Source organism: Gadus chalcogrammus, chromosome 21 (assembly GCF_026213295.1).
Source record: "Gadus chalcogrammus isolate NIFS_2021 chromosome 21, NIFS_Gcha_1.0, whole genome shotgun sequence".
In the NCBI taxonomy this organism is placed as follows: Eukaryota; Metazoa; Chordata; class Actinopteri; order Gadiformes; family Gadidae; genus Gadus; species Gadus chalcogrammus.
Genome location: NC_079432.1, coordinates 332,628 through 360,436, shown reverse-complemented (window position 1 = coordinate 360,436; position 27,809 = coordinate 332,628). Strand labels below are relative to the sequence as shown.

Genomic DNA, 27,809 nt, shown 5'->3' with positions numbered 1-27,809 from the left:
TTGGAATGTTTTAGTTGATCTTTTAAGCACTTATTATTATTGTATTATTATTATACATTCGATTATTAGATTATCATATATATATATTTATATATATAGTTTTACTGCTACCAAAATTGGCACGCTCATTAATTCAATTTGGTTTGCTTTTCAATCTTCCTCTGAATCCTGACCCCCCACAGAGGACCAGGCAGCGTCCTGGCCTACATGTCAGCCCAAGGACCACCGGGAATCGAACCCAGAACCTCTGGAACGCCCTGAGCACGAGCCGTAGTAACGACCTGACGACCTCATCCCTCCCGCTGACGGAGCCGTCTCCAGCTGAGCTCAAACACACGAGACTCTAATCGTTTCTGAACGGGGGGATGTTTTCATATCTGTGGTGCGTTTTGCTACTTCATCGCTTACGTGAGAGCTGATTGGCTCTCAACGGCTGCCACTCATGTGAGGAATGGAAGCCATGTGTGGAGTGAGGGACACGCCCTCGCAGACGAATCAATCCATCTCCTGGCTGAGACCAAGATGGCCGCTCGCCAGGATTCAGGGCTCCGGCCAAACTAAATAATATGCGTCCCCCTCCCTTACCACTGTGGGGGGGGGGGGGGGTGGGGGGGGGGTGTGGTGTAGCCCCTCATCCACACTCGCTCAGAAAGAGACAAGAGAAGAGAGTTCTCTCTGCGGTGAGCATTCACGTCTCCTGTGTTTATGTCACCGATGACTTCAGGCCGTGAGCTAATCCTCGCCGCGGCGCGCGGGTCGGAGGCGCTCTACGTTGTGTGTGCCCCCCGGCCCGGGCCCTCTGAGTGGGGGTCCGCGGGGCTCCCAGGGGCCCGGCCCCATTAGCATCTGGAGGGGTTGAGGCTACGCAGAGCCCGGCGCTTGGCGCGCCGCCGCGGCTCATAACACTCCCTAGGAAACACTGAGCAGGGCGCTAGCCCCCGCCGTGTGAGGGGGGGGGGGGGGGGGGGGGGGCTGTGTGTGAGTGAGGTAGTGTGAGAGTGTGAGTACATGTGTCAGCATGTGTTAAAACACATGTGTGAGCGTGTGTTGATAGTGGGAGGGAGAAGGAGAGAGAAGAACCACTGAGTTAGTGACAGAGAGACAGAGACAGAGAGAGAGAGACAGAGACAGAGAGAGAGAGAGAGAGAGAGAGAGAGACAGAGAGACAGAGACAGAGACAGAGAGACAGAGAGAGAGAGACAGAGAGAGAGAGAGATGGAGAGAGACGGAGAGAGACAGAGAGACAGAGAGACACAGAGAGACAGAGAGAGAGAGAGACAGAGAGAGACAGAGAGAGAGAGAGAGAGAGAGAGAGAGACAGAGAGAGAGTCACAGAGGGGGCGCGGGCTGGGGGGGCATCCAGACCTCCAGCTCCTGGGAGGGCTGCGAGGCGTTGAGCGCCCGGTACAGCAGCCTGTAGCCGCTGGCCCCGGCCGCCTGCTCCCAGCGGACCCTCATGGTGCTGGTGGTCTCGTCCAGCACGTCCATGGTCCTCACGGCCGACAGCGGCACTGCAGGGGTCAGAGGTCAGGGGTCACAGGTCAGGGGTCAGAGGTCAGGGGTCACAGGTCAGGGGTCGGAGGGGTGCTTCCCAGGCAGGGGGTCACCCCCACGACGTGTTCTCTGGCCTACGTCCGTCTGTACGATCCGCAGAGAGGAGGTCAGGTCTCTCACTATGGTCAAATAAAACCTTTTGTTACAGACAGACAGACGGACAGAAGAGGAGGGTGAACCAGTAGCAGGGAGAGAGAGACGGACACACGGAGAGGACGGACAGACAAGGGGCTAGACAGACAGAGGGATAGAATGACAGACAGACAGATAGAGAGATGATGTCAGATGATGGGTCAGACAGACGGATAGAAGAGGAGAGTTAACCAGTAGCAGGAGGATTGAACCACAACACTTTAGTTCAGCGGAAAACGGCTCAAAACAGAACCCATCAGTCACTCCGTTACATAAATAAAACCAAAGCAAGTGAGCGAATGGAAGTGCTTTAATTCCAATCGTTTATTTAAGACAGACGCAAAAAAACGTCCAGTCACACATCAATGCATAACCTCTTAAGATCGAATCTGTAAACTCGTCTGGAAATTTCCATCCCACTCCAGAGTGTGATCGTGGGAAGGCCCGTGTCCGATAAAAATAATAACCCGACGCTGAATCCTGGGTTCCATCGCAGCGTAAACACGACAGAAGGTCCGTGTCATGGGACGGTGCGGTGGGGGGGAGCTACGTCATCGCATCTCAAACCACATCGCTAGTCCCCCCAGCCAGAGCCCTCGGCCCGCACGGCCTCGCCAGCGCCTTCCCTCCCCATGGAGGAAGAGGAGACACATTGACCGGTCTTGATCTCTGACCCCCCGGAGACAGGAGCATGCCAGGAATGCTCTCTGATGCAACGGGAGCTCTGACTGGGAGGCATCCCTCATGTGGACCAGAGGAGACAGCATCACTAAAGGATCACTTCAATACCAGCTGAGTGGGACGGCTAATGACAGGCCTGGCCTTTAGTCTGGGGAACAGAGTCCTCCTTATGAGGCATGAGAAACATTCTGACACATTCACCCTCCAGGGCTGAGGAGGAGGAGGAGGGGGGGGAGGAGGGGGAGGAGGGAGCGAGGAGGAGGAGGAGGAGGAGGAGGAGGGGGGAGGAGGAGGAGGAGGAGGGGGGGGGGGGGGAGGAGGAGGAGGAGGAGGAGGAGGAGCAGACTTACGGGTTGTCTCGGTTCCCGTCAGCGGCTCGCTGTTGACCTCGCTGCGCACGGCGTACACGCTCACGCTGTACTCCGTCAGCGGGGTCAGCCCGACCAGCACGGTGGATGTCTGGTCCACCGTCACCTGGGGAGGCCGCACACCGATAGCATTAGCGTTAGCATTAGCGTCAGCATTAGCATTAGCGTTAGCCATGTTAGCGTAAGAGAGAGAGAAAAAGAGAGAGACAGGGGGTTCCATTAGGTCCTCATGTGAGGGTGTGCCGTTCTGTTGATGTACTCTCTCTCTCTCGCTCTCTCTCTCTCTCTCTCTCTATTTCTCTCTCTCCCTCTCCCTCTCTGCTTCACTCTCTCTCTCTCCCTCTCTCTCCCTCTCTCTCTCTCTCTATCTCTCTCTCTCTCTGCAACGTAAAGATAGCTCATCACCAACTGAGCTTTTATCGATGGAATGGTGTTTCCACCTAATCAGTTTCAGAAGTACTTTGCTGAAAGGTTCAGGGAGTGTGAGATATTGAGGTGAATCTGAAACGTGGCAGAGATGAAGCATGGATGGCTCAACTATCAGAACACGTCTCCAAACGTTCTCTTCTCTGAGTTAATATTCACTAATATTCACTCATTCTGCACAGTACAGAACAAAATCAAATGGAAGCAGGCGAGAGAGAGAGACAGAGACAAAGAACGAGAGAGGAAGAGAGTGAGAGAGAGTGAGAGAGACATCATCAGTACAGCACGCCCTCCCCCTAATGGAAACCCCCTGTCTTGGCCTGTGCTCCTCTCCGTTTCAAAGTGGACCAGAACCACAATCCTGCACGTCCCCCTGAGCGGGCCGGGCCGAGCCAGCGGGACGGGACTTCTCTCGCTCTCTCTCTCTCTCTCTCTCTCTATCTCTGCCTCTCTCTCTCTCTATCTATCTCTCTGCCTCTCTCTCTCTCTCTGCCTCTATACCTCTCTCTCGCTCTCTCTCTCTCTCTCTCTGCCTCTATACCTCTCTCTCTCTCTCTCTCTCTCTATCTCTGCCTCTCTCTCTCTCTATCTATCTCTCTGCCTCTCTACCTCTCTCTCGCTCTCTCTCTCTATCTCTGCCTCTCTCTCTCTCTATCTATCTCTCTCTGCCTCTCTCTCTCTCTCTGCCTCTATACCTCTCTCTCGCTCTCTCTCTCTCTCTCTGCCTCTACACCTCCCACAATTAAATTAAATTCAAAAAAGCTTTATTGCCATGAGAAACAAACGTTAACATCGTCAAAGCAGGGGGAAAATTAGGAGGTAAAGATATAAAACGCTAAATACAAAATATATATCTCTCTTCCTCTTCCTCCCCCTCTTCCTCCCCCTCCTCCCCCTCTTCCTCCCCCTCCTCCCCCCCCCCCCCCCTCTCTCTCTCTGGGACTCATTCCTACTGCATCAGGAGGTGGTCTGAGACTCATAGTGACCAGGTCAGGAGGTGGAGAGCGAGAGACAGCGAGAGAGCGAGAGAGACAGCGAGAGAGAGAGAGAGAGAGAGAGAGACAGCGAGACAGCGAGAGAGCGAGAGAGAGAGAGAGGGAGCGAGAGAGAGACAGCGAGAGAGCGAGAGAGACAGCGAGAGAGAGAGAGCGAGAGAGAGAGAGAGAGAGCGAGAGAGCGAGAGAGAGAGAGAGGGAGCGAGGGAGAAAGAGAGAGAGACAGCGAGAGAGCGAGAGAGACAGCGAGAGAGAGAGAGCGAGAGAGAGAGAGAGAGACAGCGAGAGAGCGTGAGAGAGAGCGAGAGCAAGAGCAAGAGCGAGAGAGAGAGAGAGTAAGTGTGTGCTCACCTCCAGAGAGGGCCCCCCAGCGGTGGGCTGGTACAACACGCGGTACGCGTCCACCTCGCCCTCGGGCGCGGTCCAGCTGGCCCGGAACGAGTAGTGGGTGGCCTCGGAGGTCACCAGGTCGCTGGGCGGGCCCAGATCCACCGCTACGAGAAGACAGAGGGTCCAACATGAGCGGGCCGGTACGTCACCTTCTCCACACCCACCACCTCCCTCCCTCTGAACTCTCAGGCCCCCCCCCCACTTCCAGGCTTCACTGGCCTGCACACCCAGACCACAAACATGCCCTCTTCAGACCTAGGTCTGACCTAGGTCTGAAGAGGTAGGAGGTCTACAGGTACAAGACATGGTCAGGCTAGGTCTTAAGTCAGAAGATATGAGTAGGAGTAGGTCCTCACACAGAAGATATGGTCAGAGTAGGTCCTCACACAGTAGATATGGTCAGAATAGGACCTCACGGAGAAGATATGGTCAGAGTAGGTCCTCACACAGTAGATATGGTCAGAATAGGACCTCACGGAGAAGATATGGTCAGAGTAGGTCCTCACACAGTAGATATGGTCAGAGTAGGTCCTCACACAGTAGATATGGTCAGAATAGGACCTCACGGAGAAGATATGGTCAGAGTAGGTCCTCACACAGTAGATATGGTCAGAGTAGGTCCTCACACAGTAGATATGGTCAGAATAGGACCTCACGGAGAAGATATGGTCAGAGTAGGTCCTCACACAGTAGATATGGTCAGAGTAGGTCCTCACACAGTAGATATGGTCAGAATAGGACCTCACGGAGAAGATATGGTCAGAGTAGGTCCTCACACAGTAGATATGGTCAGAGTAGGTCCTCACACAGAAGATATGGTCAGAGTAGGTCCTCACACAGTAGATATGGTCAGAATAGGACCTCACGGAGAAGATATGGTCAGAGTAGGTCCTCACGCAGTAGATATGGTCAGAATAGGACCTCACGGAGAAGATATGGTCAGAGTAGGTCCTCACGCAGTAGATATGGTCAGAGTAGGTCCTCACGCAGAAGATATGGTCAGGCATGTAGGTGATACACCTTGTAGATGCGGCGAGATTGATTCCCACCAGCAAGTTCAAACACACTTCCTGTCTGTCTGCCTAGTTCGGTCGATAAACGCACCAAAGCCCTTAAAAGCAGGATGCGTGGACTAGTTTCCTCCTTCACAGAAGACCTGGACAGGGTCTTCAGGGTCTTCAGAAGACGAGAAGGCCCACAGTATGGAATAATGCTCGGAAGAAACCATCACTCAAATCCTGCACTTGGCCGCCTGGCCGTCAACATAACTCGCTTTATTTCCTCTGGGATGTGCCTTTCAGACGTCCTCCGACACAAACTCTTCTCATCAGGTTCTAACGTCGGCCGAATCCTTCAGAGGTTTCCTTCATTAATCAGGAGACGTCGGGGCGAATCGCAGCATGACATCCCCACACGCCGGCTGGGCTTTGAACTCTCACGCTGGCTCCACTCAACGCTTCGTCCTGAAGACGTGGACGTTCTTCGGCTGGGGTTCCCCTGCCCTCTGGTTCCCCCGCGTTCACGAGCTTTATGAGAAGAACCTTCTGGTTGTGAAGATGATGGACTTCTCGGTACACGCCGTTGTTCATGAACCTCGACGATGTTATGACTTTAAACTAATTAAATGTATAAATTAATTAGTTCATCGATTTATTCCAAAATAAACAGATGACTGCAGATCTGGAGGACGACGTGAAGGCCACGTAAACCTTTCATCTTGCTACTCCCTGGTCATATTCAACGGAGCATATCAAAGGAAGCAATCTCCTAATCAGCTAATTTATGTCTGAATCTAATCACAGGAACTTCCTCCGCAGCTGAAACAATGTTAGTGTTGATGCTAGCGTGCTGTGGGGCTGCAGGCATAGCAGGTCAACCGTTACGTTCATGTAGCAATGTCAGCAATGTAGCAGGCTAGCACACGGCAGACTAGCGCCTTCAGACAAGCTAATCATGAAGCAATGTCAGCAATGTAGCAGGCTAGCACACGGCAGACTAGCGCCTTCAGACAAGCTAATCATGAAGCAATGTCAGCAATGTAGCAGGCTAGCACACGGCAGCCTAGCGCCTTCAGACAAGCTAATCTGGAAAGATCCTAATATCCTTCCAACGTTTCATCCCGTCCTAAAACCCGGTTGGATCTGGAGATAGACGATACTAAAATACAGAACGCTCTCTGAAATCCACAACACTTCATCTTCCACAGAAGCTAAGTCCATCTCCAGACGGGCCATCTATCTCCTAGCCTCAAATCTTCCCGACAACTGTGATAAACATCGGTTGGAAACCATCACCTGCCAACGTGCATTTGAGCAAGGCAATAAATATATTTTGTTGCCTTTTGTCTCTTGCCGGCGGGTAAGTTGACCTTCAGTTCTTCTGGTGTTGGAACCACTCTCCAAGCCTCTGAGTTAGAGAGAGTCGTGCGTGTTCGGAGCCATCAGCCAGAGGTCTCAGCTGCGCGTGAGCTCATAGTCTGAACTGCCACCAATTCTCTCACCTTCTCCCTCTCGTTGTTCTTTCTTTTAAACACTGTCACATTACGTTCTTTCTCAACCAGCGGTGAAAGCAGCAGTACTCTCGGCTGGGAGCGATCTCATGCTGTCTCTGAAGAGGCAGCAGCATTTGGAACTCAAACTCTAAATGCTCTCCTTTCCTCTCTGGGGTTCTGAGGACATGGCACAGCGTGACTGGTCCATGGTTTGTGGGGACCCACGAAAATAGCTCAGCCCTGTTTCTGCCACTGAAAGGAGATGAGAAGGAAAGTGATTCGACCATCTAGTCCGCCTCCCTCGATTCTCGAAGGAGATGAAAAGAGGAGTGATTCTACCATCGAGTTCCCCTTCTCTCTCTAGACTTCTTTCTTCTGAGAGCAGCAGTCCTAACAACAGCAGCCTCAGCTGTGAGTGAGCTTACACTTTGAGAAGCAGCGGCCCTGGTAAACAGAACGAGGTGACGTAGACTTCTCTCTGCAGGGAGATCACTGGAAAGTCTCCCTGCTATTTCAAACAACAACTGATTTATCTTGAGAAAGAAGTAGAAGAATTAAACGCCAACAAGAACAGAACTAAATATTTGCGATCCGTTTTTCCCCCAAGTGCTAGCACACACGACCACCTAGTTCTCCCAGAATCAGGGTGCATTAAAGAAACACAGGATTAAGGAGTCAGGGGATGATGCAGTTGTTTTAAATGATTATGTTTAACATTTAAACTGGGACCAGTAAGAGGCAAAGCCTCTTCCCCTAGCGTGTGATAACACAAGGAGGAGCGAACCGGTAAACATTTCCCACTAAAATGGACCGATAAACATCTGACCGACAAACATCTGATCGCTCTCAATGGAAATGATGAGCATAGTGTTTCGTATTTTAGCAGACGCTTTTATCCAACGCAATTTACAGTTAATTCAGTTAAAGGTCCTTAAGGAGCAGGTAGGCGATAGGGGTCATCTTGCTCAAAGATGCCCACAGGTTAGGCTGCAGAAAATGGAGATAGAAACCCATTACATTTGACCGTAAAGGTGTTCTTAGCCCCTACACCACCCTGCCCTTCACTGAACTGATAAAGAAATAAAAACAGGTTCATATGATATCCAACAGTTGGGGGTGGATATCTCTGATACCGACCCAACCCATCGTTACCGTCCCAGCTACCAGGAGGTGGTTTCCGCCCTCACCTGGACCCTTGACGCTGTTGCAGATGTTGTTCGACAGGTCGTCCACGATGTCCAGCAGGAAGGAGAAGTCCTTGACGTTGTACATGTGGATGACCTCCGGCTCGGAGGCGATGGACCGCAGCTCGTTCACGTCCGCGTTCTTCACGCCTGAGGGAGGGAGAGGTTGTCGCCGTGGTTACTATCAAATCCAAACACGACCGCAACGAATGCTTTCTCCCCGAGGAGCGGCGGAAGGCGGTCACCGACCGACGGCGTAGAGCTCGATGCCCTGGTCGCGGAGCTCCTTGGAGCTGAAGATGATCTCGTCCTGGGACTTTCCGTCCGTGATGAGCACGCCGATCTTGCGCGCCTCCGGACGCATCCCATTGTTGACCTGGAAGTTGTTCTTCAGGATGAAGTTCAGCGCCATGCCTGTAAACACACGACCGGAGGGCTCGCAGTCAGGAGGTATCCAGACTAGACTATATCCTAGACTCTATTGGACCCTAGACAAGAGACTATACCCTAGACTTTACTGGACCCTTGACAAGAGACTATACCCTAGACTCTACTGGACCATAGACTAGAGTCTAATGGACCCTAGACTAGACCTTGGACCTGGACTCACCGGTCATAGTGTTCCCTCCCTTGTAGGGCAGGCCGGCCACGGCCTTCATGAGGCTGTCGCGGGTGAGGTGCTCGTTGAGGTGCCACATCGTCTTGGGGTCTCCACTGTACTGAGCCACACCTACGGGGAGAGCACCAGCACTAGTTAGCAGGCCACAGCTAATGAGCCCAAAGCGCGACACTGTACAAAATGCATTATGGGAAAAATAAGAATAATCGAATGTGCTGCATGGGGCTGGTGATGGTAGTTGTTGACGCAGGCATAGTAGCAGTTCCACTGGTCATGCTAATAGTAGCAGTACTATTAGTCCTAGTAGTAGATGCAGTAGTAGTATGTGTGGTAAAAGCAGCAGTAGTAGTAGTAGCAGCAGTGGCAGTAGTAGTATCTGCATTAGGGCTAGCACTGCAGTGCCAACAGCGGCAGGAGTGTGCAGCATCCGCCGTGTCGCCGTGGTAACCGTACCGATCTGGACCCTCTCGGGCCCGATGTCGAACACGCCCACCATGCGGCTGATGAAGGCGCGGATGGTCTTGAAGTTGAGCCGGCCAATGCTCCAGGACCCGTCCACCAGCAGGATGATGTCCGCCCTGGCCGTGGTCTTACACACCGCCTCTGCACGCGCAGGGACACAGAGCCGTCACCCCCCCGCCCGCCGCCCGGTGGTACGATCTGGCCGCGGGGGAGCGAGGGGAGGGGGTGTGGGGGGGAGTCGGGGGGTGTTGTGTTGTGAAGTGTAGGAAGTGAAAAAATGACACGCACACACGGGTTTAAAGGAACACAATGAGCCAGGACGCCAGGGTGAGTCAGAGTAGTTACACACACATTCAGTACATTACAACGACAACTTTGTACAACTTTAGACAACACACATGATTATTCGCACGTATAAAACAACAACGTCTGCGTCTCCGCCGTCAGGTGACAGGGCGTGTCTCCAGCGTCTGGTTCCTTCTGCGGTCAGGTCCGGGGCCAAGCTCCACCCAGAGCCCCCCAGGGAGGAGGTTCTGCTCGCGTTCCTCCGGACTCTGTGGAGGGTTAAGGCTCTGTGGCCCCGCGGCCGTTGGTCCGTGTGTCTGAGGACACGCGCGTCCGTCCGCTCGGGCGGAGACACTGAGCAACCAGAGCTTCGGACGTCTGCAAAGTGGAAACAGGTTAGGAGAGACAGGAGACCCGCCCGCCCTCCCCTTCCCAAGGAGCCCCCGTGCACCGCGTGTGTTTGTGTGTTTGTGTGTTTGTGTGTTTGTGTCCCTTGTTTGTAGATACTAATAAAGTTACAGAGCGGCCCTGCAGCGAGTAGCAGCAGCGTGCCTCGCAGCAGGGTTACAGGCGGCCGGGTATGTTTTGGTCATTCCCCGCGAGTAAACAATGTGCTCATCTCCCTCCGACCGCAGCGTCCACCAACAAACAACAACGACGACGACACAACAGGTGTCTTCTGTCTCTTTTGTATTCAGGGGCGGCGTCGATAAAAAGCTGAATTTCTCAAGTGTGTTTTGGTTCATGATTCCATCAGAGCCTCAGTGTGTGAGCATGAGCCCCTCACTGAGAGGTTAATAATCCCTACAACTCAGTAACAGAGTTCTGTCCACTCCGTGGGACGCAGCGTATCTGGGCAGGCTGGGCAGGGCCCCGCATTGGTGTTAAGAGCGCCCCGCATTGGTGTTAAGAGCAAGGGCCTTGCGGATGGAGTCGCCCTGCAGCCATCTGGCAGTGGCGTGCATCTCCAGCTCCCCTGGGGGGGCGGAGCGGCGACGGGGCCGCGGCGTTCCCAGGGAGGAGACGGGGGCGTGGGGACGCGGCTGGCTCTGCGTTGTGTTTGTGTTGTGTTTGTGGATGTGGATCTGATGTCATGGCTGTCATGTGTTTATTTAGGGGAGCGTAAACAGCGGTGGGAAGGATCGCCGGTGGAATGCGCTGGGAGAGACGGTGGGCTACTGCTGTGGTCCCGACGTTCCACCATCGCACCACGCGGGGCCCAAGAGGACCGCGGGGGGGGCGGGGGGCGGGCGGGGGGGGCTGGGTAGGACAACCATTCATCATGAAGGGGAGGAATCTTGTTAGCGTAGCCCATACAAAAAGTATAAATAATTGAGCACACAGGAGAGGAATCTTGTTAGCATAGCCGATTTAAAAAGTATAAATCATTTGTCAAACGGGGAAGGGGTTGGGTTGCGTTTTGGTTGAGATCATCTGCTCAGAAACGAGCCCCAGCCGGCAGCACTGGGGACAGCGATACTGTGTGGCTTTGTGTGTGTGTGTGTGTGTGTGTGTGTAGTTGCATGTGTGCTGCATGTGTGTGTAAACATACGTAGGCAGCACTATGTATATGTAGTTCAATGTGATTGTGACAGCATATTTATCTGTATCTGTGCGTGTGTGTGTGTGTGTGTGTGTATGTGTGCACATGCGTGTGTTTATGGGTAGGCACACATACACACACACACACACTCGTTCCCTGGGGTGTCTTCACGTGTCAGGTTCCCCCATCAGTGTTGGGGGCTCACTACTCAAGAGGACCTACGATCAAAGGTCACCTCGGAAACGCTGCTCTGTGTTGACTGAAGACAGCGTTTGGGATTCAGAGGTGACCCCAATAATATCAAAGAGGGTACCTTTTAGGGTACAGTCAAACGCAGCTCGGTGAGAGGCATCTCACACGGGGAATGGGAACGGGGGCCTGATTGAGTTTATAAGATCCACATCTTGTGCGTCTGCTAAATACCAAAAGATCAGTTCAGTTGTTCCAGATACGATATCAGTATCCAGTGCCAAGCAGCTAAAAGCAATTTGTGCTAATCACAAAAGTGTGTGTGGGAACTGCATGTATAATCTCGACGGGAAAGAAGATTTAATCCCTTCTGACAGCTAATATTTTAGCATTTTGGCATGTGAGCATGCGTTGTTATTATGTCAGTCAGCGGCGGCCTGTAGAACTAATGAATCACACGATCCCCTGCTATCAACAACACATTCACTCCGGTTCGCTTCCAGAGAGATCACACCAGCACTATCTCGCCCTGGAAAAACATATTTACATTTCTGCAGAATGAGGTGAATTGATGTTATCGCCGTTTCGGCTCATGTTTGCGTCACCATATTTGATTGGTGGTGGTTGTGAATCTTAACACTAGTTTTGTTAGGCCTCGAGTTAAAAGCCCCTCATGCGAGATGAGGAACTTTAAAGTCAATATTTAGCTAAGGCGGTTTGTTAGGCTCAGCGGAGAGGGTGGAGCCCAGCCTTTAGTCTGAACGATGGGTTCTTTAAGTGGCCAAAGACCAGAGCTACCGTATGAGCTGGTATTGAAGAGCTTGATGAAGTTCATGAAACATCATGAATTTAGGCTTTATATGGCTGTTATGATATTCAAGACATTACTGAAAGTAATAAACATGTTATGGTGTTTATAACACACCTTGGTTATCATGATGATTTTAAGAAACTATGGTTATTGTGGTGTATAAAGGTCTCTAAGAGATGTTATGATGGAGTTTATAGGTCAGGGTTAGATGTTATGCTGGTGTTTATAGGTCAGATATTATGATGGAGTTTATAGGTCAGATGTTATGATGGTGTTTTTGGGTCAGGACCAGATGTTATGATGGTGTTTAAAGGTCCAGATGTTATGATGGTGTTTAAAGGTCCAGATGTTATGATGGTGTTTAAAGGTCCAGATGTTATGATGATTTTATATAGGACAGATGTTTCATGGTGTTTAAGAAAATATGTTATGCTGGTGTTTAGGACCAGATGTTATGATGGTGTTTAAAGCTCTTTACCAGATGTTGTGATGGTGTCCATAGGTCTCTACCAGATGTTATGATGGTGTCTATAGGTCTCTACCAGATGTTATGATGGTGTCTATAGGTCTCTACCAGATGTTATGATGGTGTCTATAGGTCTCTACCAGATGTTATGATGGTGTCTATAGGTCTCTACCAGATGTTATGATGGTGTCTATAGGTCTCTACCAGATGTTGTGATGGTGTCCATAGGTCTCTACCAGATGTTATGATGTGTCCATAGGTTTCTACCAGATGTTGTGATGGTCTCCCTTGGTCAGGACCAGATGTTTCATGGGGTTTAGGACCAGATGTTTCATGGTGTTTAGGACCAGATGTTCATGGTGTTTAGGACCAGATGTTTCATGGTGTTTAGGACCAGATGATTCATGGTGTTTAGGACCAGATGTTTCATGGTGTTTAGTACCAGATGATTCATGGTGTTTAGTACCAGATGTTCATGGTGTTTAGTACCAGATGTTTCATGGTGTTTAGGACCAGATGTTTCATGGTGTTTAGGACCAGATGTTCATGGTGTTTAGGACCAGATGTTCATGGTGTTTAGGACCAGATGTTCATGGTGTTTAGGACCAGATGTTCATGGTGTTTAGGACCAGATGTTCATGGTGTTTAGGACCAGATGATTCATGGTGTTTAGTACCAGATGTTTCATGGAGACCTTACCAGAGATAGCCGGGGGGAGAGAAGGTGTCTCGGAGTCTTCCACCAGGGTGGTCTTCTCCTCTCCTGCGAGAGGCAGACTCACTCCGTTATCGAAGACCCCCGAGACGGCCACAGAGTACTTGGTCCCCGCCCTGCAGGACGGACAGACGGGGGAGCGTTAGGCCCGGCTGGGGAGGGGTTCATGGAGAGGAAACGGCCCCCCCTTAAGAGAGTGTGGAGGTGTGTGGTCCGTTATAGTGGATCTGGAACACGGTCGATGGACTGCATTTATACCGCGCTTTTCTAACCAGCGGCCGCTGACACGCTTCACAATACCGCCTGACATTCGTCACTCTCAAACCCCAGGACCCCCAGAGGTCTTCATCCCTCTGTCGCACACCAGGAAGAAGAAGCGGCCATCATGGACCAGGAGCTCACCTCAGCTCCTCCAGCACGATGGTGTTGTCATGGGGACCGACCAGCATCACGCCCAGGTCCACCTGGTCGCCGATGGGGTGGAAGGTCACCTTGTAGCCCTTGACGTCCCCGGGGGCGTGGTCCCAGGAGACCCTGAAGCTGGTCTTGGTCGGCTCCGAGGTCTGCAGGTTCCTGGGGGCCTTGTAGGGGGAGACTGCGGGGGGAGACGGCGGAAGAGGGGGGAGTAAGGAATCTTCAAAGGTCGGAAGGAATCGGCACAGCTGCAATCTGGCGCAGGGTTTCTGCGACGCTCACGCCAGGATTTAGAGTCCGTCATTTGACTCCGTGACCCCAGAGGACTTCATCAAGAGCCTCGTAAAGAGCAGCGACTCGCTGTGTGTTCAGTGAGGAGCGTGCAAATGGAGACATGCGTGACAGATTGTCGGGGTCTGTCTTTGGGGACGTCGACCGAGAGAAACGATTGAAAACGCGCCATTCTCTTCCTTTCAATTCGATTCGAACACTACACACTGCCTGAGCCAAGATGGACGCCACATCCACCTCCCAGGACAGAATAACCCCCTATTGTTCACTGTGATGTGCGTGAGGCTTCTTGTGGTTCTGAAAACAGCACTTTTACTTATTGTTCTACAAACTCGCAGCACTTTCAACATTCTGGGCAGTCACTGATTAGTTTGGCCTCAGTCTCCTCACTCGTCTGATAAGGACACGATACAAGGGTACATGTTGAGTCTTATAAGGACATGATATCAGGGTATGTATTGAGTAGTATGAGGACACAATATCTGGGTATTTATTGAGCCTTATGAGGACATGATACCAGGGTATGTGTTGATTATAAGGACGTGATACTAGGGTGTGTGTTGATTATAAGGACGTGATACTAGGGTATGTGTTATCATATATGTAGTGTGGTGTAGCTGCCAGCAGGGTGAGAGTGTGCTGCGGGTGCTTACAGTCGTCTTATCAGGACACGATACCAGGTAAGTATTGAGTCTCATAAGGACATAATACCAGGTAAGTATTGAGTCTCATAAAGACATGATACCAGGTATGTATTGAGTCTTATAAGGACATGATACCAGGGTATATATTATTATATATGTGTAGTGTGGTGTAGCGGCCAGCAGGGTGTGAATGTGTGCTGCAGGCGCCTCCCTCGGAGGACAACGGGACCAACGTACGTGTTGTTCCTACTCCTTGCCTTGCTTTTCCTTCCCCGTGGCGGTACATGGGGTGGACCTTGATGTCGTAGGTGGTCATGGGCTGGAGCCTCTTCATCACCGTGGAGCTCAGCGACCCCGGGATCTTCAGGGCCACCTCGCGGCCCCCCGGCCCCTGGGAGACGTGCCTCAGCCGGTAGTGGGACACCTTCCCCGGGGCGGGGGTCCACGTCACGCGCATGGTGCTCTCTGTCTCCTCCGTCACCACCAGCGCCTTGCCCGCCGCCGAGGCTGCAGTGGACAGGATGTAGGGGTTAGCGGAGACAGGAAGTGGGTAATGAGGTGACAGGAAGTGGGTGATGGGGAGACACGAGGTAGGGGTTGAGGGTAGACAGGATGTAGGGGTTCGCGGAGACAGGAAGTGGGTGATGCGGAGACAGGAAGTAGGGGTTGAGGGGAGACAGGATGTAGGGGTTAACGGAGATAGGTAGTAGGTTTAGGGGAGACAGGGAGTGGGGGTTGGGAGTGACCAACCCCTATTATTGCTACGTTACTCCCCCCATTTATATAGTATAAGTTTTAATTTTATCTCTTCAACTCATATTCTATATTCTATTTTATAACCCAGAGAATGACCGTTGCTACTCAAGCTTTGTTTGTATTAATGTCTGCATTTGCAGAAGGTAGATTAAACTGGCCTCGACTGCCTGTTAATTTGAGTGTCCAGTGTGCGTGTTTGTAGGTGTGTGTGTTGTTCTTCGAACTAATGTGATCTCTCATGATCTCACGGTAGAACCATTCCGTTCCCAGTAGCGGGAAACACAGGAAGCTCTGACAGATGTGTCAATTCTCTTGTCTGACATTATTGACGTCATCATCTAAAGTAGGCCCCTGATTGGTTGGTTCACTCATCCTCCTGTTGGGAAACAACTTCTGGTTCGGTTCCAGCCTGCTGGGGAGGCTAAGCCCTAAACGTCTTACGTCTCTAGACGATAAATCCAAGGTCTTCATCCACAGATTATTCTGGAACTACATTCATTTGCTTCAGGACAGGAGGTAATTATGGATGGCCGGCCAAGAGCCATTTGAAATATCCCAGATAACGTACTGAGTCCCTAATGCTCTCCTTGTGTGGCTTTCAAGGTTTCTGAGGGGGGTCTGGCTGAAGCTGTGAAGCACCTTGGGAACATCACAGAGACTAAGGCCTGCTAGTGGGACAGGTCTCCTGTCTACACCCTCTCAGGCCTCCTCTGGGGTCCTGGCAGCCTGTCCTGTCGACACCCTCTCAGGCCTCCTCTGGGGTCCTGGCAGCCTGTCCTGTCTATACCCTCTCAGGCCTCCTCTGGGGTCCTGGCAGCCTGCTTTTCCTGCTGTTTGCAGAAATTAGGTTTGTGAGGCGCTACGTTTGCCGGGAAATTGAATAAACTCTATCTCCCCAAGTTTTATTACGCAAATTTCCGCAATCTGCATTCTGATTCCCGACTCCACGGAAATCCACGCTGGTCTTAATTAGAGGAAAGTTCAGGGATCGCACGAAACCGCAGAGGATAAAACTAAAAGTCTGTCCGCAAAGGACTACTCACCGTCGGTGGTCTCCTGTCCCAGGAGGGCGGGGCTCTGGCCGTGGGGGTACACCGCCACCACCGACACCTGGTACAGGGTCTCGGGGGTCAGCTCCTCCAGGGGGATCCGGCTCTGGTCCCCGGGGACCGTCTTCTCTCCGGCCTCCTGGGACACCAGGGACTTCCAGAGCACGCGGTACTCCTGGACCGGACCCGGGGAGGGGGTCCAGGAGGCGGAGAAGCTGGTGGGGGTCACGTCGTCGGTGACCAGGTCCCGGGGGGGAGTCAGCTCTGAGGAGGACCAGAAGGAGACGCAGCGTTAGAGACGTAGACCTGCAGGGTGTGGGGTGTAGGGTCTACACCAGGGTGTGGGGTGTAGGGTCTACACCAGAGTGTAGGGTCTACACAAGGGTGTAGGGTATACACCAGAGTGTAGGGTCTACAGCAGGGTGTAGGGTCTACAGCAGGGTGTAGGGTCTAGGGTCTACACCAGGGTGTAGGGTCTACACCAGAGTGTAGGGTCTAGGGTCTACTCCAGGGTGTAGGCCTCATGGCCCGTTGAGTTTCATTGGTTCCCATAGTGTTCATGTCCCTCGCAGCTGTGTTTGAAAATTGTGCGATAATAACCACGGTTGATGTCATGGCAACCGCGTCGTGGCAACAGCATCATGGCAGGCACTGATGCATCACTATCCGCCTGAAGTCGCTATTCGATATCGATCTCAGCCAAGAGCCGTCACATCGGGAATACCCGAACATGAGTACATAATAGAGTAGGAAAGTACCGCTTTATAAGTATACCGTTTCCCATTTTAATAATACAAAAATGACATAAAGCAACATCAGATCATAGCTCCGTGCCGACGCCCCCACAGGCTGTTCTGCGTCTCGAGGGCTACACTCTTTTACATTCAGGCCGTTAAGCAGACGCTTTTATCCAAAGCAAAGTACATCTTTCAGAAGGAAGAGAAGCAACAATATATTGCTGTCGGTACAGTAATGACGTTCATATAACCAAGTGCCAAGCACTAACAATCACTAGGAAAACCCCGTACACAACAGGGATAGCTAGGATAAGATGCTACACAAGGCTGAGTACTATCCGTCCTCATGACCCCCAAGGACATGAGGACGGACCCGTGCACCAGCGGCTGTACCCCAGGCCTGCAGGAGACTGGAAGGACATGAGGACGGACCCGTGCACCAGCGGCTGTACCCCAGGCCTGCAGGAGACTGGAAGGACATGAGGACGGACCCGTGCACCAGCGGCTGTACCCCAGGCCTGCAGGAGACTGGAAGTCCGGTCCAGCTCCATCACAGATCAACTACAAAGCCCAGACATGTGCTCTCCCTGACCCCAGCACCCCAGAGTTTAGACTGCAGGGACCCCGAGGCCCCACAGCGTCCCGGGACATTTATTTAGCCTGCCTCGCTCCAGATGGGCCCCTGTCGGACTTCAAGGATCCTGGGCCAGCATTCCTGGAATAGACAAATAAATATCTCTGTGCTGCTCCTGATGAGACACGTCCCAGCAGTGAACGTCCTTCCACGAGAAGGCACACGCACACGCACACGCACACGCACACACACACACACACACACACACGCACCCCCACACAAACACTTATGCACATATGCACACTTACACATATACACGCACTCACGCATGCACGCACAAACATAAGCACACACTTACGCCCTATCCTTTAATTTACTTTATTATGACTTTTTTTATTGTGTCTCTGACAAGACTAACCATCTATTCTTTTTACTAAGTCAAATTCCTTATTTTTACACTGTGGAAAATAAACTGATTCTGACTTAAGACATGCAAACTCACGCGCACACACCCGTATGCATACACAAACAAACCCTCGCAAACACACACTCACACATGTGCACGCTCCCTCCCACACGTATACATACACAAACCAAAACCCACACATACTATGCGTGTGCATGGATGCATACACACACACTTACACAGTTATGCATGCACCAGTACAGACTCGTGCATGAATGCGCGCACACACACACACTTACACAGTTATGCATGCACCAGTACAGACTCGTGCATGAATGCGCACGTGCGCACACACACACACACACACACACACACACACACACACACACACACACACACACACACACACACACACACACACACACACACACACACACACACACACACACACACACACAGCAGGAGAGAGACGTGAAGGACTTGGAAGGTCCCGGAGGTTTTACTGCGTGACCCGAGCTTCACTCCCGGCTGATGAGGACCAGACGGCCGCCGGAGTGGATCCCGGCCCAACTCCCTGATCTGAGGACCTAACGGAGACCTCCTCGAGACCACCACACCGGACCTTCCCCCGAGAAAACCCTGGTGCACTGAGTTTATATCAGAGTAATGTTTACATTCTTACAGAGTTTATATCAGAGTAATGTTTTCATTCATACTCTTGAGCTCATAGAGTAAGGTTTACATTCATACTATTGAGCTCATAGAGTAAGGTTTACATTCATACGCTGTGTTTATAGACTAATGTTGACATTCATACTCTTGAGTTTATAGAGTAATGTTTACATTCATATCGAGTTTATATCAGAGTAATGTTTACATTCATTCTGAGTTTATACTAGCAAGGTAATACCCTTGCCATGTTTACAGGTTATATTCCCTGTGTAGCTCAACCTGTAGAGCAAGGCATTAACCCTGCCAGGGTTAGGGGTTTGAGTCCAATCTAAGTATTGTACGCCCTCACAGTATTGCAAGAGACCTTGAACCAAAGTGTGCAACAGATGGCATTTATATAATCAATACTCCTGATTCTGCTGGAAAGGTGAAAAAGGAAAACTATGCATGATAGATCAATCCAACATTCATTCTCCCTTCACATCAAAACAAAGACAGAGATCACTGGTCTTATCCACCCCGGAGTGAGCTGACCCTGGGTCAGTTCCCCTCGCTGGCAGAGAGTGAGAGGAGTGAGGTGCTTCAGGAAATGCTTCTGAAGCCGCGCCAATCCGGACGAGGAGACCTTGAAATCCTCCGATTCAATTTCACCGATCAACAGAAAAGGGCCTTGTCTAATTCCAGGGTTCCCAGTGTTTCCGAGCAGCGTGCCAGAGACCAACCGACCCCATCCAACCTCATAAATCCTCTCTAGAAGGCCTCCAAGAGACCAACCGACAGTCTAACCTCACATATCCTCTCTAGAAAGCCTTCCAGAGACCAACAGAGCCATCTAACCTCATTCATACGCTCTAGAAAGCCGTCCATAGACGGACAGAGCTCATCTAACCTCATCCATCCTCTCCAGAAAGGCCTTCCAGAGACCAACAGACCCATCTAACCTCATCCATCCTCTCCAGAAAGGCCTTCCAGAGACCAACAGACCCATCTAACCTCATCCATCCTCTCCAGAAAGGCCTTCCAGAGACCAACAGAGCTCATCTAACCTCATCCATCCTCTCCAGAAAGGCCTTCCAGCGCCGGAGACCAACAGACCCATCTAACCTCATCCATCCTCTCCAGAAAGGCCTTCCAGAGACCAACAGACCCATCTAACCTCATACATCCTCTCCAGAAAGGCCTTCCAGAGACCAACAGACCCATCTAACCTCATCCATCCTCTCCAGAAAGGCCTTCCAGTGACAGACCGCGCTCTGATTCACTTCAGGTCGTCCCTTCAGTTTGCGGACGCTGTTAAGGACGCCGCCACGCGTGATGGATGTCCCACCCGCTCTGCTTCCTGACGGCCGTGTGTCTGGAAGCTCTCCGGAATACCGGGCCTCCGCATACAGACACGGGGCGTCTGGCAGGGAACGCCGCTCACAAGGCGCGGGCCAAACGGAGCAGCTCCGAGCTAAATTTAAACCACGGGGGTATGGTCCCTGCGCCGTCTGTCTGCCTGCCTGTCTGTCTGTCTGTCTGTCTAACCGTCCCACTGGATAATTCCATCAACCAAAGCCATCCATCTATCCCTCCCTCCCTCACTCCGCCCCCCCCCCCCCTCCAACACACACAGAAGATCCAACAGTCTCCCGCCAGCAGCTAGACGGCTCAAAATGTCTGTTTCTGCAGACATGTCAGCGTTAGTTCAGCTCCCGTTTCCACCCTTCCCCGTTCAGTACCCCCCCTCTCCCGTGTTCCTTATGTAACCCCCTCCAGTGTGGGTCAAACTCTCGGCTTGTTTGACAGGAAGTCAAGTGGACGCGGCCGCAGCCTCAATACGCCCCTACGGTCCTAACGAGCTCTCCTGGGAGCCGGGGCCAGCTGACTCCTCTCTGGTCTCTCCTCTCTGGTCTCTCCTCTCACTCCCTTGATGTAAAGCAGCAGCAGGACGGGTGTCTCCAGACGGGACGACCCCAGCGGGGCTCATCCTCGACGCTGGGAAACGGCGGTTCCTTGTCAGAGCTCTGCCGAGCTTCAAAGTCTCTTCTGTCTGCGGGCCTGTTGATGTTATGGCGTCGCTTAGCAACCAGCAGCATCCTCGACCCTCTTTAGGACCGTCTCGCTTGGGTGGCTCGCTGGCTCCTGCCGCTAGCGCTGAACATCCAGGAGACAAACCTAGGTTTGGTACCCCCGCCTCGGTCCTGTTGTACTGGTTAATGTTAACGACCTGCATCTGATGCCACTGGATGGGAGCCAATGCTGGACAAAATAAAAGTTATAGTTGTTCCTTCTCTCTTCCGACCGACTTTTGGAAATGCATCCATTAAAACCCCCGAGAAATATCCTCTAAACCGAACCTTTGCTCTATCCATTGAACCCTGACAAATCAGGGAACGGGAGCAGCTGAGGTCTTTGCGGTACCAACCATCGACAAACAATCTCGGTCATGATGACACTCTGGAGAGCAACAGAGGAAGTGCCAGATCACATCAATCAGCCTCAGTTTAAATGGAGACGGTGAAAGGACTTCTGGGAATTCTTCTGTTGTCTGCTGCTACCCATTTATCATAACCACTTTACACCACATGCCACCAATATTTCTTGGTGTTCACACGGCACGCAGAAACCACACGGCCCCTGTAGTCATCCTTGCAGGACTTCCTGTTTTCGTCTGTCGCCATAACAACACGTGACGGTTGGAACGTTCTGACGCAAGCACCGACCAGGACCAGGACCCGGACCAGGACCAGGACCAGGACCAGGACCCGGACCAGGCCAAGACCAGGACCCGGACCAGGCCAAGACCAGCATCAGCATCAGGACCAAGACCCGGACCAAGCCAGGACCAGGACCCGGACCAGGACCAGGACCCGAACCCGGACCAGTACCAGGACCCGGACCAGGACCAGGACCAGGACCCGGACCAAGCCAGGACCAGGACCAGGACCAGGACCCGGACCAAGCCAGGACCAGGACCAGGACCCGGACCAAGCCAGGACCAGGACCAGGACCCGGACCAAGCCAGGACCAGGACCAGGACCCGGACCAAGCCAGGACCAGGACCAGGACCAGGACCAGGACCCGAACCCGGACCAGGACCAGTACCAGGACCTGGACCCTACTAGGACCAGGACCAGTACCAGAACCCGGACCCGGACCAGGACCATGACCAGTACCAGGACCATGACCATGACCATGACCATGACCAGGACCAGGACCAGGACCAGTACCATGACCAGGACAAGGACCAGGAACCAGACCAGGACAAGGACCAGGTCCCAGACCAGGACCAGGTCCATTTGTCAGAAGAAAGAGAAACAACAATATATGGCTGTCTGTTCTGTAAGGAGGTTCACCAAGCACTAACAATCGCTAGGTTAACCCATTCCCAGTATGCAACAAAGATAGCTAGGATAAGATGCTACGTGATGCTAAATACTGTTTTTAGGTGACAGGAGAGACAACATTAAATAAGTGCTTAAAAGGGGTATGGGGGGGGGGGGTAATTGGGGCGGCTATGCAGAGCCAGGTGAACCCTGATCATTCTGGGTAATCACTGGTCAGATGCTGAAGCCGGCCTGCGGTCAGAAGTTATCTTCTCGACCTTTAACCCCAGAGGTTTCACTGTCGGCTCGGAGGACGTTTAACGAACATGGGGGGGTGGGGGGGAGTGGGGGGTTTAACCCGACCCCTCCTGTTGACCTCAGGTGTAGATTAGCGAGGCGGAGCTGTGACCCAAGCATGTGGAACAACGTAGACCCCCGGGGCCCGAGGACACCTGTGGACCGGCTCCTGTCCAGGCGGCCCTCGGAGAAGGCTCCTCCGAGAGGGGGTCCTCAGTCTACTTTGGGTTCTCCCCCTGACAGCGGGGGTCCCACAGAATGCAAAGCACCAAGTGGGGTCATCCAACCACAGACAGACCACCCCGCTGTATCTCAAACCTTAAAACAGCCAGATCCATCTTCAGACGTACTTCCTTCCCCTGCCTGATGGCTGCTGGTCCTCAACTGTAATCCATCTCAAACACACCCGAGGAAATCCATCTCACTCTGGTGTGTCTGTCCAAGGTGCCCAACCCTGGCTTCAGGCTTCATGCGATAAGAGAGAGCCTCCCATCTGTGGGGCTCTGGGAAAGAACTTCAAAGCTGACGCTCCATCCATCTGAAGTTTTAACCCAGAGCCCCACATATCGGAGGCTCGGTCATACTGCGGCCGTAAGCCTGGTGAGGCACTTTGGACAGACACGCCGGAGGAAGATGGATGGTTAATCATCCAAATGAAGACACTCCTCTCCTCCCGTCAGCCTACCCTCCAAAGCCCCTCCCCAAACACACAACCAGCTCCCTAGCTTTAGCAACCAGTCTGCCCAAGAGCACACAGGTGGACCGGTGTAGAGGTAGGTAGGTAGACAGGTAGTTACTAGGTAGGTAGACAGGTAGGTAGGTAGACACACGTAGGCCATCCAGGAATGGTACAGACAGTGGACAGCACCAGACACCAGATTTTTGTTTCAATTTCCACAAATGTGACAAACAAATATTTCCTAAATAAATGTCTGGGCTGTGGGCTAAGTGGGAGGAGAGGCTCTCTACCAAGAGTCAGGGGGTGAAACAGTTTGACCCTGAGTCTAGAACACAATCACTCTCACGACTCTTGAGCTCTGTTGAAACCCTACTCTCCCTCCGCTTCCCAAACACACTCTCTGTCTCCCTCTCTAAACACACACTCTCCCCCTCAATCTTATCTCTCTCCGCCTGCTGTGCTCACCTTCATCTCACTCGCTCTTTATGTCTGGACCCCTCCCTCTCTGTCTCCCTAATCTGCCTCTTTAACCGCTAACCGTTGCTATCCCTCAAAATCCTCCAAAGAAACGGTTGGCTTTTTAAACAACCTAATGTAATATTTACGGCCCTCTGACACGAGGACTCTGCTTCTTGCTTGGGTCTGTTCCAGACGATATAACACAGTACATAAACTCACTTCAACCACCGAGTAACATTAAACATCAGCTTTGGTATGCAGCCCTGATAAACTGTGATGGTTTAACATTGGTCAATAAACACAGAGCCCAGGCGTCAGGTTATATCTGGTTTCATCTGGTGTGTGGGAGGGATGGGGCCAGGGAAGGGGGTGGGCTCTATGTAGGGAAGGCTGGAGCTCATGTACGGTATCGGCAGGAGTCTACGTCAGTCATTTTAAACAAAGTGAGCACACCTCCGCATCAGCGACGGCCAACTACTGCGAGCAGACCAGCAGGTCCTCAGAACACTCTCTTGGGTTTGCTTTAGTGAACGACATCATGGTTGAGTAAAGGTCACTGAGGGGTGAAACACGGTGTGAGGATGAACGCACTGGTCTCCTCATCCCCCTCATCCAGACCCAGACCCCGCCTACCTGGCAGGGTGGTCCCGCTGCCCTCCAGGGGGTCTCCCAGGCCCGCGCGGTAGCGGGCACGGACCGACAGCTCGTACTGCGTCCCGGGCTGCAGGTTCTTGAGGACCAGGCCCGTGTTCTCGCCCTTCACCGACACCTCCTTGCGGGGGCCCCCCGCCAGCGGCCGGAAGGACACCCGGTACTGGGCCACGCTCCCCGGCGCCGGGGCCCAGCCCAGCCTCATGGTGGTCGCCGTCTCGTCGGACACCCGCAGGTCCCGGGGGGGGCCTCTGGCTGGGGGGGGGGGGGGGGGGGGGGGGGCAGAGCGGGGAGGGGGGGATGAGTATGATGTCGTGTCCCCGGTGATGTCACTCAAAGTGACTGACAGGAGATTGCGTTTCTGCCTGAAAACAACGTGGACGGTTGTCCCTTTAGGTGCAACAGAACTATATATATATACATTTCTGCCCCTTGAGGGGAAGGATTGAAGTAGCTCAAATAAAATTAAAAAAACACCTCTGGTAAAACATTTTATGTTACTGCTTATTCTGATTAGCTGTGACGCGGTGAGGACACTGTTTGGGGCGGTCTCAGTTCCTACTCAAAACACCAGGTTCCCCACCTGGGACTGATGAAGCCTTATCTTAGCCTAATCTTAGCCTGCTAAGTGACAAGTGTGATGAATGGAAGGAGAGGCATTATCAGGTCGGACTCCGTTCCCTTTCCCAGGAGCCTTTGAGCAAACCACTGAGGTTCTAGATCGTTCTCGATAGCTCTGGTGGATCCTGCTGAACCAGCAGTCCCACCGCATGAAATCAGCGCTGTTCCATTTTTCTTAATGAAATTCAGAAGACCTCCCCGACCTCAACGCTGACAGGCAGACCGTTGAACGGGCTTCGGTTGGAAACATGCTCTTTCTTTCCCCCTTCAAAGTATGAGCAGTAGACGTCTTAGTAAACTCAGACGTGAATGCGGCCAAGCCAAATAATTCCCAGTAGCTAATATTACCGCCGCTCTGCGGTGGCAGCGGGGAGGCGGCGTGGAAAGCCTGCGAGCTAAAGACCTGCGCACCCTGCGGTGTGGCAGCTATACATACCTTAGCGGTGGCGTCATGGCACAGTAAACATTAGGATGGAAACAACATTGTCAGGGAAAAGTCGGGCCCCACAAAAAAAAAAGGGAAAAGCCGGTCTCATCTGACAGGCAGCTGCGTGGCGGATCAAAGGACCGCAGAGGATACGTTCCTCTGCTCGAGCAGGGAAATATATTAACAACAAGAATGTTATTCTTAAAGATAATCCAGGAAAATCCATGGCTTGGATCAGGAGTGTCTTCATGACAGGCTGAAGTACTGAGCTTCAGTCAGGACTCAGTCAGTAAAGACTTAGTCAGGACTCAGTCAGGACTCAGTCAGGACTCAGTCAGTAAAGACTTAGTCAGGACTCAGTAAGGACTAAGATTCAGTCAAGACTGAGTCAGGAGAAGGACTCTATCAGGACTCAGTCAGTAAAGACTTAGTCAGGACTCAGTCAGTAAAGACTTAGTCAGGATTCAGTCAGTAAAGACTTAGTCAGGACTCAGTCAGTAAAGACTTAGTCAGGACTCAGTCAGGACTCAGTCAGTAAAGACTTAGTCAGGACTCAGTCAGGACTAGGATTCATTCAGGACTGAGTCAGGAGTAGAACTCTATCAAGACTCAGTCGGGGCTCAGTCAAGACTCAGTCTGGCATTGAGGATGTAAATCGCTGCCTCTTTAAAAAGACAGGTTCAGACGGCCCCCCCCCCCAGCTTCATTCATGCATGCAGCCGGGCGTGTTCCTAATTGTTTTCCCTTTTCTCTTCCCAGCTGGCCTCGTCTGGGGCCGCAGCGTGCTGGGATCAGAGCGCGGTGACCCCGGACAGCGCGGTGACCCCGGGCAGCGCGGTGACCCCGGACAGCGCGGTGACCCCGGACAGCGCGGTGACCCCGGGCAGCGCGGTGACCCCGGGCAGCGCGGTGACCCCGGACAGCGCGGTGACCCCGGACAGCGCGGTGACCCCGGGCAGCGCGGTGACCCCGGGCAGCGCGGTGACCCCGGACAGCGCGGTGACCCCGGACAGCGCGGTGACCCCGGACAGCGCGTGACCCCGGACAGCGGCGCTCCCCTGATGGTGGATTCATTCGTTCACAGCGACTCAGCGGGGGGTCCTCACCCTCCTTGGTGGTCCCCTGGGTCTGCCCCTCCGGCCCGTCCCCGGCAGCGTACTCGGGGGTCACCGTCACGCGGTAGGTGGTCCGTGGCAGAAGGCGCTGCAGCACGCTGGTGGTCTCGCCCCCCCTGGGTACGGTGGTCTCCAGGCGGGCGTTGTCCCCCCGCGTCGGCTCGTAGGACAGCCGGTAGCGGAGCACCGCGCCCGGCGCCGGTAACCATGACACCCGGAAGCTGTCCATCGTCTCCTCGGAGACCCGCAGCCCGCGGACCGGTCCTTGTTCTGGGACACGAGGGAGAAGGAGGAGGAGGAGGGAGGAGACAGGAAGGAGGAAGCAGCGTTAGGGAGCAGGACATTCATTAGGAAGGAATTATGTAGCAGGAGTTAGGGATAAGGGAGCAGGGATTAGGAATTAGCGAGCAGGGATTAGGAATTGGGGATGAATTAGGGAGCGGGAATGAATTAGGGAGCAGGATTTAGGAATAAGGGGTGAATTATGGAGCAGTATTACGATGGAATTCTGCTTCCTATTAGAATCAGGATTATCTGTGGAATGAGAGTCCCCTGACTCTTTGTGCTCCGTCAGGGCAGCTCGGTTCATCTAACCAGATCCAGTAATTTCTAGCGTTCGCCACGACTCGAGAGGTGGTGGACCCCTGGCGGTGACGGAGACCCGGGGGCCGGTGAAGCAGGTTCTCGGGCGTCCCACTGACCTTCCAGTGTGGTCTCGTACTCCGACACGGGGAAGCTGTCGCCCTGGTCGTACTGCGCCAGGACGTGGACCTCGTAGCGGGTGGCGGGGCTGAGGTGTGGGAGCAGGCTGGTCAGGGTGTCCCCCGGGACGGACACCGACACGAAGTGGCCGTCGGTGTCGTCGGCGGGCCGGAACTGGACCAGGTAGGACTGGACGCTGGGCGTGTCCGTGGCCCACGAGGCCCGGAAGCTCCTGGAGCCCACCTCGGAGAAGGACAGGGACCGGGGGGGCAGCAGCTCTGGAGGGGGGGGAGGAGGAGGTCGAGGTTACTAAGAGGAGAGGAGGTGGAGGAGAGGGGAGGAGAGGAGGAGGTCGAGGTTACTAAGAGGAGAGGGGAGGAGGTGGAGGAGAGGGGAGGAGAGGAGGAGGAGAGGGGAGGAGGAGGAGGAGAGGGGAGGAGAGGAGGAGGTCAAGGTTACTAAGAGGAGAGGGGAGGAGGTGGAGGAGAGGGGAGGAGGTGGAGGAGAGGGGAGGAGAGGAGAGGAGGTGGAGGAGAGGGGAGGAGAGGGGAGGAGAGGGGAGGAGAGGAGAGGAGAGGGGAGGAGAGGAGAGGGGAGGAGGTGGAGGAGAGGGGAGGAGAGGAGGAGGTCAAGGTTACTAAGAGGAGAGGGGAGGAGGTGGAGGAGGAGGAGGAGAGGAGGAGGAGAGGGGGGGAGG

At 53.0% G+C, this 27,809-nt stretch overlaps 1 protein-coding gene across 1 annotated transcript in view; it reads right to left on the bottom strand.

Moving 5' to 3' along the window:
- col12a1b (collagen, type XII, alpha 1b) overlaps nucleotides 1–27,809 on the bottom strand; it is a 175,122-nt gene that overhangs the window by 133,343 nt on the left and 13,970 nt on the right. Inside the window, exons 11-24 of the mRNA XM_056581812.1 lie at nucleotides 27,112–27,390; nucleotides 26,402–26,680; nucleotides 24,230–24,502; nucleotides 16,459–16,728; nucleotides 14,897–15,166; nucleotides 13,713–13,905; nucleotides 13,296–13,426; nucleotides 9,294–9,443; nucleotides 8,832–8,951; nucleotides 8,471–8,635; nucleotides 8,225–8,371; nucleotides 4,508–4,650; nucleotides 2,718–2,841; nucleotides 1,366–1,511 (exon numbers count right to left, since the gene is read on the bottom strand). Of these exons, the coding sequence (XP_056437787.1) occupies nucleotides 1,366–1,511; nucleotides 2,718–2,841; nucleotides 4,508–4,650; nucleotides 8,225–8,371; nucleotides 8,471–8,635; nucleotides 8,832–8,951; nucleotides 9,294–9,443; nucleotides 13,296–13,426; nucleotides 13,713–13,905; nucleotides 14,897–15,166; nucleotides 16,459–16,728; nucleotides 24,230–24,502; nucleotides 26,402–26,680; nucleotides 27,112–27,390 (2,690 nt within the window). The remainder of the gene's footprint in view (nucleotides 1–1,365; nucleotides 1,512–2,717; nucleotides 2,842–4,507; nucleotides 4,651–8,224; nucleotides 8,372–8,470; nucleotides 8,636–8,831; nucleotides 8,952–9,293; nucleotides 9,444–13,295; nucleotides 13,427–13,712; nucleotides 13,906–14,896; nucleotides 15,167–16,458; nucleotides 16,729–24,229; nucleotides 24,503–26,401; nucleotides 26,681–27,111; nucleotides 27,391–27,809) is intronic.